The 13,745-nt window shown below is 42.8% G+C and overlaps 1 protein-coding gene across 10 annotated transcripts in view; it reads left to right on the top strand.

Moving 5' to 3' along the window:
- The window catches only part of LOC120397536 (KAT8 regulatory NSL complex subunit 1-like), a 141,063-nt gene that overhangs the window by 49,115 nt on the left and 78,203 nt on the right, over nt 1-13,745 (top strand). For all 10 annotated transcript variants that reach the window (XM_039523519.1, XM_039523515.1, XM_039523517.1 and 7 more), the window contains one exon: nt 4,926-5,067. In XM_039523519.1, the coding sequence (XP_039379453.1) occupies nt 4,954-5,067 (114 nt within the window). In that variant the 5' untranslated portion in view covers nt 4,926-4,953. The remainder of the gene's footprint in view (nt 1-4,925; nt 5,068-13,745) is intronic.

Below are 13,745 nucleotides of genomic sequence, written 5' to 3' on the forward strand. Positions count from 1 at the left end.
GACAAGACCAGTGAATGTGTGCAACACAACTACACATCAACCTTCTCAAACTGCGCGTGGTTCGCAACACGTGCGTTCTCCTCCTCCCAGTGATAAAGAACAAAACAGTAAGAGTCATGACAGACAAAATTGCATGTATGTTCTACATAAGTCAACAGGGAGGAGCCCGTTCTCATACTATATGCACGGAAGCCACAAAATTATGGAATGGGTGCATAACTCACAACATCACCATTACTGCTTTCTACCTTCTGGGCCTCCAGAACACGATGTCAGACACACTAAGCAGACACTTTCCCCAAGATCTCAAGTGGGCACAGAACACCAGTGTCTTACATCACATATTCCAACAGTGGGGGTTTCCCCTGCATTGACCTGTTTGCGACACCATGAACCATCAAATATCTGCAATTTTGCTTACGAGCAGGACTGGGAACACAATCCCTAGGGGACGCCTTTCTAATCAGGTGGGATGCACCTCTCCTATACTTATTCCCACCTGTATAACTAATCTCCAGAGTAATACACAAGTTACAGACCGTCAAAACCAAGGTCATATTTATAGTTCCGACATAGCCTAGGCAGACCTGATACCCAGACCTGATGCACATGGTGATCTGCGCACCATGGACTCTCTCCCTCCCCCCCTCCCCCCCCAAAACAGGACCATCTCTCACAAGGAGGAGGTCAAGTCCTCCACCTGAACCTGGAGAAACTTCACCTGAAGGTGTGGCTCCACCATGACTAGCTAACCTGCTTGAAACAAGTAAAACAGGTGTTAGTAAACATCAGAAAACCAGCCACACATACCACTTACCTCAAAAAATGGAAAAGGTTCTCTTTATGGTACCAGAACAAACATGTATTTGCACTCACAGCACCACTTCCATTTGGTCTTGGAATACATATTAGAACTAAAGAATTCAGGGTTTTCTACAAGCTTTGCTGTAGTATTACTAGCTGTTATCACCTTTCACCATAAGATTGATGGTATATCGATATTCATGCTCCTGATGATGAAATGCTTCCTCAAGGGTATATGGAATATGTACTGGGAAATACGTGACCCTAGACCAACATGGGACTTAAAGCTGTTGCCTTGGAAGCCTTACCAGAACCCCATTCCAAAACACTAGCTACCAGCTCCCTACTTCATTTATCAATGAAGGTAGTGTCCTTGGTTGCAATTATGTCTGCATGACAAGTAAGCGAAATAGGGGCTTTCATGGCTCATCCTCCGTACACCATTTTTTTTCCCAAGGACAAAATGACACTGAGACCATGTCCAAAATTTATACCCAAAATATCATCCTCTTTCTACCTCAATCAACGAATTCATCTGCTTACATTATATCTCAAGCCCCATGCAAATGCACAAGAGACTGTTCTATGTACGGCAGTAGCATTCTACCTGGACAGAGCAAAGCCTTTCCAAAAATCCCCAAGGCTTTTTGTTACAATGACAAAGCGTTCCAAGTGTTCTGCAGTATCCACACAGAAATTATCTAAATGGATCTCCAGTTGCATCCATATGTGTTACCAACAGCACAGAACAGAACCCCCATCAAGGATAAAGGCCCATTCAACAAGATCAGTATTCTACCTCAATAGCTTTTTAAAATAATGAACCAATAGTAGACATATGCAGAGTGGCCACCTGGGCCTCTGAACACACATTTACGAACCATTATGCAATTGCTCAAGCTCAGATACAGTGGTAGGTCTAACAATGCAAGCCTCCACTGTGAATGCAACTCCGAAGCCCCGTCTATCTGCACAAGGGCACTGCTCTACAATCCCCTGAAGTGGAGCAGTCACAGGGACAGCACTCAAAGAAGGAGAAGGTTACTCACCTTGTGCAGTAACTGAGATTCTTGGAGATGTGTTCCTCGATGGATGCTCCACTACCCGTCCTACTCCTCTCTACTTCAGAGTTCACAGTAAGGACTCTACAATAGAGAAGGAACTGAGGTGGTTGGGTTGCGCCGCGCCATGCCCTGCGTGCACTGGTCAAGGTGCCAACAGCGCTGCAAGATGACTACTGCACACGCGTGATCCTGACGGACACTGCTACCAAAAATCTCCAATCAATGGTGCCAGAATGCACCAACATTTGAAGTAGAGCACCCATAGGGACGTGCATCTCGAAGAACTTCAGTTACTGCACAAGGTGAGTAATCTTCTTTTCACCACTCTTCACTTTGGCCAGTCTACAGCTCCGCAGGTTTTCACAAAGTACATGGCATTAGTAGTGGCCTTCCTCAAACAGTGAGGCGTTCAGATCTACCTTACCTGGACAACTGGCTGATCAAGGATCGGTCAGAGGCTCACGTACAGGACAGCATCAGCATGGTCCATTTCACCTTCCAAGTGGTGAGGCTGTTGATAAACGAGGAAAAGTCAACTCTTGTTCCTTTTGCTCTACTCAAGCCAGAGCTTTCCTGATTCACCCACTAGCTTGCTGTACGCTAAGCCAGTGCAATGTAACAGTGCTGTACAGGGGTCATCAACTTCCAGCCATTGGATCACATTATGCCTGTCTCTGCTAGATTGAAGAGCCCATTATTAAATATTTGCTTTCTATGTAGGTACTTATAGATTGTAATCAAGTCATCCCTTAACCTTTTTGTTAAGCTTAATAGATTGAGCTCCCTGAGTCTGTCACTGTAAGGCAGTTTTCTAATCCTTTAATCATTCTTGAGGCTCTTCCCTGAATCCTCTCCAATTTATCAATATTCTTGAATTGTGGATGGCAGAACTGGACACTGTATTCCAGCAGCTGTTGCACCAGTGCCAACTGCATAGATATTACCTCTCTACTCTTACTCTAGATTCCCAAGGATTGCATTAGCCCATTTGGCCATAGTGTTTCCTCTGTGGTGATTTGTTTCTTGCTCTTGAGCTGACTGACTTTATTCCTGTGAGTGCTCTTCCTTTTCATCCTTGAGTTCTGTCTCCCTTGTACTTTTGAGGACCATAAATAGACATATCCTTTTTTGCATTTGAAATCTTGTTGTCCATAATCTCACAACTGTGAATAAAGTTTATATTGCATAAAATGCTTCTCTGCCACAGTTAATGGCAGCAAACAGAAAGCAACACACTGTTTTACCATAAACACTCTTATGGGAAAAGGTAGATAGTAGTAGCCCCCATGTTTTGAAAATACAAAATAAAACAAAAAAATTCACCTTGCAGTGGTGGCTCCTGTCCTGTGTGGCTGGGCCCTGCTTTCAGCTCTGGGTGTTGTGACTTGGCTCATGAGGGTGGCTAAGCCAAACCTGAGCAGCTGGCACAGCAAACCCATATGCCAGATGGCAACACCCAGAGCAGGGAGCCGGACCCAGTTCTGTGGGACTGGAGCTGCCACCTCAACATGAGTGCAGGGTGGCTCATTCTGCAACTCCCAGCACCCTGGGGGCAGGACCCAGCCCCCTCCGACATGGATAAAATGAAATAATAATAAATTCTCAAAAAAAACCCCACAAAATTGTAAAGAATAAAAATTTCACAGGACTCTAGATATTAGGTTTCTCCTATTTCTATGGTGTCAGTGCCAAGTGCTCCAGTTAGTTTTGCCAGGATCCCATTCATTCTAGCTGTAGCTTAGGGCTTGTCTTCACTGTATTGTTAGCTTGAGGTATATCTCGAGTTTTGCCTCTAACTAGACTCTTGTCTGCAGAGACAAATCTCTAGTTTGAGTTAAGTGCTTTACTCATGGAGTGTTTGAAACTTCAGGGCTGCTGATGCTTCAGCTAGTAGTGCAGTGGGCATGCAGCAGCTCAAGTTACAACTCAGACTGCTAATCTAGTTATTCTATCTGCTAATGAGGTCGCTGAATGGTTGCTGTCTTTCTTCTCAGAACTTGTCTACACTGAATTTAGTGTACAGCAACCCAGGGTGTGAGTCCAGAAGGCTTACACTAAGGCTTTGTCTACTATGGAAACTGAATGACAAAACTTCTGTCATTCAGAGATGTGAAAAAAACCACCCCTGCCTGAATGACAAAAGTTTTGCTGATGAAAAGCATCGGTGTGAACAGTGCTTTGTTGGCAGGGGAGCTCTCTCCCGCTGACAAAGCTGCTGCCTCTCCTTGGGGGTGGAAGTTTTTTTTGTCAGCGGGATAGCTCTCTCCTGCCGACAAACAGCGGCTACACTGTGCGCCTTTTAGTGGCGCAGCTGTGTCGCTAAAAGGTGTGTAGTGTAGACATAGCCTAAGCTAGTGCACTGAAACAGTGTCCACAGGGGACATTACTGTATGGCAAGCTAGTGTTCTTTAGACTCACACCCTGGCTTGTTGCACGCTAATGTCGAATGTAGAAGAGCCCTCGCTCTAGCTAGACTAGCTCAATTCGAGTAACTCAAGTAAACTAACTTGAACTAACTCTGGCAGTAAAGATAAGTTGTCATACCTTTTTAGAGTATAAAGGAGCAAAAGATTCCTTTTTATCATTTTACAATAATTCAATCCCACTGAGCTGCAAAAGATTTCTCAAGTTCTCTGTGTGTTGGTGGCTATGTGTGTGAAAGCAGAACTCTTTCCTTGACGGACCACTTTTTGTGATTAGCAAGTCATCTGAGTGATTACTTATACTCTCACCAAAGAGAATAACAGTTTGTGTTGCTGCAGTTGAGGAAGAATTAAGCCATTTATTCTCACTGCCTTATAATTGCTGGGATGATTGCTGGTATGTGACTGGAAATGGATTGTTGGTATTGCTTGTAGAAGTGCAAAAATAATTGATCCTGCCTTCCAGGAAATGTTGTTTTGATATAGACTTTAGAAGCTATTTATAGGTCTCTTTTAAAGTGAATTTGTGCTGAATTTTACTTGCGAATATTTGCCTATCCTAGCTGATTTTATATGTAGAGTAAATTAGTTTAAATAAATGGAAGTGATTAAAGTATGCAAACTTGCTTTCCAGGCATCATCGAGCAGAGTGCCAATGGGCAATGGAGAGAGCAGGCATTATCTGTCAGTGGACGTGGCTGCAGGCTCAGATCTCTGACTTGGAGTATCGCATAAGGCAGCAGACAGATATTTATAAGCAACTACGTGCCAACAAGGTAAGGCCATTCTGTACCTTGGAGATTTTAACCCTTTATACGGTATCTATAATTTTGTAGATAGCACATTAATGGAGGACTTTCAGCAGCAACCTCTCCAGGGAAGCTATGAGTATTAATTGGTATTCTTTTTAATCACATAAATTAAAGGTGGAAAAAATCTGCTAGGTTATTTAAGTAATCACCATTGCCAATTCAGGGCTATTTCCTGCAGTATATGTTCTAATTTAATGCTTTGCCTAGTCTAGTCCTAGTTAACGTAGGAGCTCAGACTTTTCTGTCTTGTCCCCATGTTTTATTTCAAAATCCAGGAGAAGATAAAAATTAAGACATCACTTTTCCTTATATGCCCTTCAGGGGAGAACATGCTGCTAAACATTCATTCAGGTAGAGTGTGGTAGGATTGCTTCTTTCCGTGTAATGGACCAATTGTGTATATTTAGTTAAGTTGGAGGCTTTGAAACTTGTAATGTAATTTTAAAAACATAATAGGTGGAGTGAATGGATTCTGATCACCACATCTATTAGCTGTATAAATTACATTTCATAGGGCAGGTCCATACTCACCACGCGGGTCGACGCGGTGAGTTCGACTTCACGGAGTTCGAACTATCACGTCTGATCTAGACGCGATAGTTCGAACTCCGGAAGCGCCGCGGTCGACTCCGGTACTCCACCACTGCAAACGGCGGTGGTGGAGTCGACGGGGGAGCCGCGGAGTTCGACCCCGCCGCGTCTGGACGGGTGAGTAGTTCGAATTAGGGTACTTCGAATTCAGCTACGCTATTCCCGTAGCTGAATTTGCGTACCCTAATTCGAACCCCCTTTTTAGTGTGGACCAGGCCATAGTTTAAAGCCTCCAACTTGCCTTTCAGACAGGGCCAACACAGGGAGGTGAATCACCCAGTGGCAGTGCTCCTGCAAAGACAATACAAGTTCAGCTAAAAAAAACCCTTTGAGGTGCTGGAAACGTTGAAAATATCAACGTTTTATTCTACCTTTCTCAGATGACGTGTTTCTTAGGTGACATTAATCTGGTATAGTTGCAGGACCACATGAGACTGCAAACATCTGTTATCTGCCTGCTATAAGTTTCCACATGTAAGGGTGTTAATCTTCCACCTCACCATTTTTGCCTTCAGGAGTGTTCCACTATTGATAGTTAGTTCATTATTGCAACATAAAGATTGGCCTTAGGTTAATAATTTGAAGGAGGTATTTAAATGATGATTGTTTTGAGTGGTGTGTCTTAAACATTCCTTTTTGGGGATAGTTAAACGTTTACGGCCTCAGTTCAGCAAGGTGTACTTGCTCTCAGCATGTAATTCTATTGAAGATGGGGAATTTAAAATAATCTAAACTAATCTTCTATGTGTGGTTGAATGCCATGGCCACTTCATTGAATTTGGTTTGATTAGTAGTTTGGATGATGGGGAAAAGTCAGAGGCAAAGCTTTTTATAATGGACAAGGAATTTCCTGATGGAAAAGCAAGATGTGCTCGTCAGTCACTTTGAGGGCCCCGCCACCATTGTACAGCTACTCATACATACCCACACATAATATGCAGCTGATTAAGCATACTGACACTTGCCTTATTCTTGTTTACGTGTGTGTGTGTGTGTGCGCGCGCGCGGGCAAACGCACACCAACTAATTTCTCTCTAGGAAGAAGATGGTGCTTGTGTTGGCTTGACTCCAGATACAAGTTTTCCCAAACACCAGTAATTCTTTCACTTCCTTCTGAGAGTCTACTGGAAAAGCCTTCAAGTGGGAGTCAGTTGTTTCAAGTGTCTAACGAACATCAAAATTAAGTTAAAGCTTAAAAAAAGCGAAAGTTTGCCTATGTAGAGAATCTTTTGTCCCATAGGAATTCAAAGTACTTTGCAAACTACAGTGGAGTCTCCTCAGCACGTGATCTGCATAGGGTCAGATTAGTTCAAATTGTGCACCAGGAAGCCTCAAACTGGATTTTTGAAATGGTTGATATAAATTTGTGTTAAATTGATGTATGTGTCTTTGACACCAGATGGTGATGTAGTTTGATGCAGTTAATTGATTCATGTGCCAGCTGGCATCTGAATTAGTATGCACTCACTGCTAAGTATGTGTATTTTCTGAACATTTCCCCCTGAAATTAATTGTCAGACATTGTAGTCAGTATTTGCCTTATGCTTTTGGGTGCTTTTAATCTTTCATGCTGTGCTGTTTTTGAGACCCTTCATTCCTGACACAAAATTAAGGCTCATTTGGCTTTACTTACACTTGCTGCTGCTTGCTCGGGCACCATATTACAGGATGGTAGGGGTGATTTTACTGTGTAAAACCAAATAATCGTATTAACGGTAGCCTTCTGGCACAATATTTTATGCTACAATGATATACACATAGGAATGTTTCTCATTTAGAACAATCATCCTGCTTGGGGCCTCTTGTTACTACTATAATATAGTTCATAATTATATAAATTCTTCTGTACACACTGCTTCATACCTTCTGGCCTGGTTCACATATGTTTTTGCTGCTCCTTGATTTTAAATAATGTCAGCATTCTGAGCTGTGAATTTGCTATACTATTCAGTTACAACATGAAACTGATACTTTTAGCTCCTCCTGTTCATTTGTGTTGGCTTTGTTTTTAAGTGGTGTTTAAATATTATAGCAGATAAACTCTTTGTTTGAAACCTAGTAACTTGAGTGAAAATACAAAAAAAAGACCATATTCAATAAGGAGACTAATCAACATGTCTTGTACTGTATACCTTGTTACTTTCACTTTGCTTCTTGGCTCTCACATGAAGCAGAGAGGCGTCAAAAGCTTGATGCAAACTATTTACATTCCCAATGGCGGGGGAAAAACCCCAAGGAAGATAAGATAAAATAAGAGGAAAATGGTTTGAGAGTAGGGGTGAGAAAATGGAGTACTAAAGCTGTTACGCATGGATCCTGTTGACTCGTGCGCTAAATCCAACAAGCTAAAGTAACACTGGCATTGATATGTTAATTTTTTTTTAAAAAAATCACTTGCATTTCCCTTTATTTTATGTAGTCATTGTCAAACATTTTGCTGCAAATTAGGTTTTGTGTTGGAAAAATGCTAATGAGGAAATCAGGATGATTTTTGAATGACAGTTCTGCCTTTATAGAAACAAGGTGGATGAGATAATATATTTTATTGGACCAACTTCTGCTGGTGAGAGAGACAAAGCTTGTGGAGTACTTGTGGCACCTTAGACTAACAAATTTATTTAAGCATAAGCTTCCGTGGGCTAAAACCCACTTCATTGGATGCATGCAGTGGAAAATACAGTAGGAACACACACACACACACACACACACACACACACACACACACACACACACACACACACACACACACACACACACACACACACACACACACACACACACACACACACACACACACACACACACACACACACACTGGGTATTGCCATACCAGCTATAACGAGTGTAATCAGTTAAGGTGGGCTATTGTCAGCAGGAGAAAAAAAAAACTTTTGTAGTGATAATCAGGATGGCCCATTTCCAAGAAGCTGTGAGTAACAGTAGGGGGAATAGTTCTACTTTGTGTAATTACCCATGCACTCCCAGTCTTTATTTAAGCCTAATTTAATGGTGTCTAGTTTGCAAATTTAATTTCAATTCAGCAGTTTCTCATTGGAGTCTGTTTTTGAAGGTTTTTTTGTTGTTGTAGTATTGCCACTTTTAGGTCTGTAATTGAGTGACCCGGGAGATTGAAATGTTCGCCGACTGGTTTTTGAATGTTGAAAGCAACAGAGTCCTGTGGCACCTTATAGATTAACAGACGTATTGGAGCATAAGCTTTCATGGGTGAATACCCACTTTGTCAGATGCATTTTGAATGTTATAATTCTTGACGTCTGATTTGTGTCCATTTATTCTTTTGCGTCGAGACTGTCTGGTTTGGCCAATGTACATGGCAGAAGGGCATTGCTGGCACATGATGGCATATATCACAATGGTAGATGTGCAGGTGAAGGAGTCTCTGATAGTGTGGCTGATGTGATTAGGTCCTATGATGGTGTCCCCTGAATAGATATGTGGACAGAGTTGGCAACAGGCTTTGTTGCAAGGATAGGTTCCTGGGTTAGAGTTTTGGTTGTGTGGTGTGTGGTTGCTGGTGAGTATTTGCTTCTGGTTGGGGGGCTGTCTGTAAGCGAGGACTGGCCAGTCTCCCAAGATCTGTGAGAGTGAGGGATCGTCCTTCAGGATAGGTTGTAGATCTTTGATGATGCGCTGGAGAGGTTTTAGTTGGGGACTGAAGGTGACAGCTTGTGGCGTTCTGTTATTTTCTTTGTTGGGCCTGCCCTGTAGTAGGTGGCTTCAGGGTACTCTTCTGGCTCTGTCAGTCTGTTTCTTCACTTCAGCAGGTGGGTATTGTAGTTGTAAGAATGCTTGATAGAGATCTTGTAAGTGTTTGTCTCTGTCTGAGGGGTTGGAGCAAATGCAGTTGTATCTTAGAGCTTGGCTGTAGACAATGGATTGTGTGGTGTGGTCTGGATGAAAGCTGGAGGCATGTAGGTAAGTATAGCGGTCAGTAGGTTTCTGGTATAGGGTGGTGTTTATGTGACCCTCGCTTATTAGCACTGTAGTGTCCAGGAAGTGGATTTCTTGTGTGGACTGGTCCAGCCTGAGGTTGGTGGGATGGAAATTGTTGAAATCACGTGTGCCCCCACCATGAAGGGGACAGAAAAGAGGTACTATGCTCCATCGAAGGGGTCTGAATTTCTGTTTTCTCTTTCCCCCCTCCCCCCCCCACCTAATTCTTTGGTTATCCAGGCTGCTAAGGAGCAGCCAGACAACACCCTCCTTGTTGGTTGGAGTGGAATGCGGATGTTAAAGGTTAAACCTTCTAGGTAGAAAGGTCTTTTCTTTAGCCAGTCTTCAGTTCCACATCTCTAACTACCTGGCACTGCTGGCTAAATATGACTTTTTGAACTATGGCCAGTTTGTGAACAAGTTACCCCAACAGGTTCGTGCCAGCTTCCAAGCTATTCTGGAGGAGGGCACATTAGTCACCAGAACCAAGCTTCAGGCGGTAGTAGGCTCTGTTGACAGGTCTTTGCACTCTATGGGCACTGGAATCATCATGAGGAGGGAATCATGGTTACACTCTTCTGGTTTCCCTAGGGAGGCACAGAACACAATTGAAGACCTCCCCTTTGATGAATCCCACATCTTCAGACAGAAAACGGATGATTCCCTACACTTGTGTAAAGACTCTAGAGCCACCTTGCAGTTGCTGGGTATTTATACGTCAACACCCTAATGAAAGATTTATTGGCCAGCTCATGCACAGCGGTACAAAGCTCCCCAGTTTTACCACCAGCGACCCTACAAGCCTCCCTAAAAGCATCTGAAGACCTAGCGGTCCCGTCCACCTGGCCCATTGGTTCAGGCTTCCATACAGCACACCCACTCTTCATGTAAGTGCTATTTCTGAGTGCGTCTAGGGAGCTGTCAACCACTATGCACACCACTGCTCTTGCCAGTCACCCCCTTCAGAGGCCACTTAGGACTCTTTCTACCAGCATGGAGTGCGATAATAGACAAGTGAGTCCTGGATGTCACTAGACAGCTCTCTATGATCAAGTTCACGACACTACCTCCTCCACATCCTCCATTCCGCTTCCAGGACCACGCTCATGACAGTATCCTTGTTCTAGAAGTGGACTCCCTCCTGGGGAGGGGGCCGCTCCCCACTATTTGCGGACAACTGTTCTACAGGCACAAATAAGATTTTTGTAAAAGCTCAGGTGCCATTGGGCGCTTGAAGAATACAGGAAGTAATTCATCACCCACATTTTTCCATCCATGTTGCAATAGTAATCCAATATCTGGTTTTCCTATGTGCAAAGACATCCAAGTCTTTGTTTACTACGGTGCTCTTTTGTCATGCTCTTCAAAACTGTCTTCATGTGGTAGGAGTTTGGCCAGTGACTTGTCCTTTTTGATGACTAGATCGAGGCACAGGCTAGGTCTCTATGGGGGTCATCTTTTCTTTCTCACTCTGGTCTTACAGCACTGCTACCAACTTCCTTGCTGCAAAAATTGCAACTTTTTCTGTCACTGTCTTCCAGTTTGTCAAGATCTCTGAAGTTGTAAGCTCCCTTTGTTTTGACAACATTAAACACCGAGTCCCCCACACCCTCCAATACCAAATAGGGATGACACAGATACACATACTGTCAATGCATGTGCAGCAGAAGTCAGGAGAGCATCACAAATGTCATGCACAGACATGAAGCATCGCTTGTCAGTTGTGCTGGTAAAGGTGCCTGTTTCAACCCACATGTTTTGTGTATTCTGTTTTTCAAACACATTGAACAGCAGGGACCAAAATATCTGTATCAGATGACCTAATTACTAAGTTTTCTTTGATGCCAAGAGACCCATGCTGGCATATACAGCATGCAGAAGCATCATTTTGTCTGCTTCTCTTTGAGTACTGTACTCCTGGGCATCTTCAACACCTCTTTGGAAAAGCCTCCAGTAAGGAGGAGTGTCTGTGTAGGGTGTACTCTTACGCTCTGAGCTGCATTTTGAACCATATATTTATAGAGGAATTTTTCAAGTGACTGCTTGTTGGACCACATTTAGAAACTTTTTCCATGGAGGCACAGGGCATCCACCAGTCACCTGGTATTTCTTGCACCCAACCGTAGATCCTGTCTAGTGCCGACTCTCTGCAATTTTCAGAGCATTATTGTTGTCATATCTATCAAAGACTTCAATTACAGAATTAGCTTTATCAAATCCTTTTAGTACCTGCCTCAAGTACTCAGCAGCCAGTTCATTGAATGTCAAATTTGTTTCCAGCAATCATTTGTCATAGCCACGGCATCTCTAATGTACACTGTGGTTTCTTTGTTACATGCTCTTAGCTCACGGATCCTTTCATCTTGATCTTCCAGCTGATGCCCTAATTCAATTTTTGTCTGTTCTTATTGTTCCATCAGCATGGAAGAGGGACATACGCACAGGTCCTATTGGGTGACTGAGAAATAGTTGCCATTGAAACATCATCTCTGCATCTTGCTAAGGATATGGCTGTGGGGAAACAATTTCTTGATTGACAGCTGCTGTGATTGATGCCAGACTTAAATTTGGCCGTCTTGGCCAAGTCAGTAAATGTTTTGATGCCAGATTTCTTGACTGGACTGAAGAAGCTACATGTCCCATCAGAATCAACTGCACCTCTTAAAAATCTCTTCATCTGTTCTTCACCAGCATCTGCTACTTTCAGTAGAAACTCCTGCACATCTCATGTTACATGCAATAGATATGTTGGTAGGCACCTCTGGAAATGGATTTATCATATTGTTGATGACATGGTTAAGAGCTGCAACATGCTCTTCATCCCTTTTCAGTGTAGAGGCAAGGACTTGTTTGTGGCCTTTGTCTTCACTACTTCTTGTTAGGCTATTTCTTTCTCTCATAGGTTTTGCATATTCATAATACGAAGCTGTGTATTGTCATCTCTAACACAAATACTAACCTGTGCATATATCACTGAATTAAAAGGCTAGTTTTTAGAATATTTCAAAGGCTAGTACTGCATGCATAGTAATTACAAGTTAAAATCCTCTACCAGGCAGACTAGCTGTTTAAATTGTATATACAAAAGCTTACAAATGGAGAAACATTACATTAGGAATTCATGTACTTTTATATCTATCCACTGTGAAGTACAAACTGTGGGCATGCAATCTGCTGCTACTGGGGCACAACCTTGAGTATGAGACTGATCTGATCAGCAAATTTAAATTGAAAGTATAGAAACTATCAATTTTGAGATATTTTAACAATTAAGACTATCTCTGAGAAAACATTTCATGTTAGTACAGTAAAAGCTGTTTTATCTGTCATGTTGGGGGAATGAGGGGTGCTGGTAAGTGGGAAAAAATGCTGGTTAACGAAGAGGGAGGGAGTTTGGGTGCAAGAGGGGGTGTGGGGCTGGGGGTGCAGGAGAGGGTGCAGGGGCTGGGAGGAAGTTTGGGTGCGGGAGGGAGCTCAGGGCAGTGGGTTGGGATGTAGGGTGCCAGATCCAGGGGGTGCTCACCGCATTCCCCAGCAACTAGTTCCACAGGTTGACGGTGTGTTGTATTAAGATGTACTGTGTTTTATTTGTTTTAAACCTGCTGCCTAGTAATTTGAGTGAGTGACCCCTGGTTCTTGTGGTATGTGAAGGAGTAAATAACAGTGAATAAGAAAGTTTCTCCACACTAGTCAAGATTTTATAGATCTCTATTGTATCCTCTTAGTTGCCTCTTTTCCACGTTGAAAAATGCCAGTCTTTTTAGTCTCTCTTCATGCAGAAGCTGCTCCAGGCCTGGAATCATTTTTGTTGCCCTTCTCTGTACCTTTTTCCATTTCTAATATATATTTTTTTGAAATCAGGCAACCAGAATTGCATGCAGTATTCAAAGTGTGGGCGTACCATGGATTTATATAGTGGCATTATATTATCTGTTCCTTTCCTAATGGGTCCTAATTTTTTTTTTGACTGCTGCTGCATATTGAGTGGATGTTTTCAGAGAATTATCCACAATGATTTCAAGATCTTCCTTGTGTGGTAACTGCTCATTTAGATTCCATCATTCTGTATGTATAGTTGGGATTATATGTTCCAGTGT

The sequence above is a fragment of the Mauremys reevesii genome, linkage group 2 (assembly GCF_016161935.1).
Source record: "Mauremys reevesii isolate NIE-2019 linkage group 2, ASM1616193v1, whole genome shotgun sequence".
Classification (NCBI taxonomy): Eukaryota; Metazoa; Chordata; order Testudines; family Geoemydidae; genus Mauremys; species Mauremys reevesii.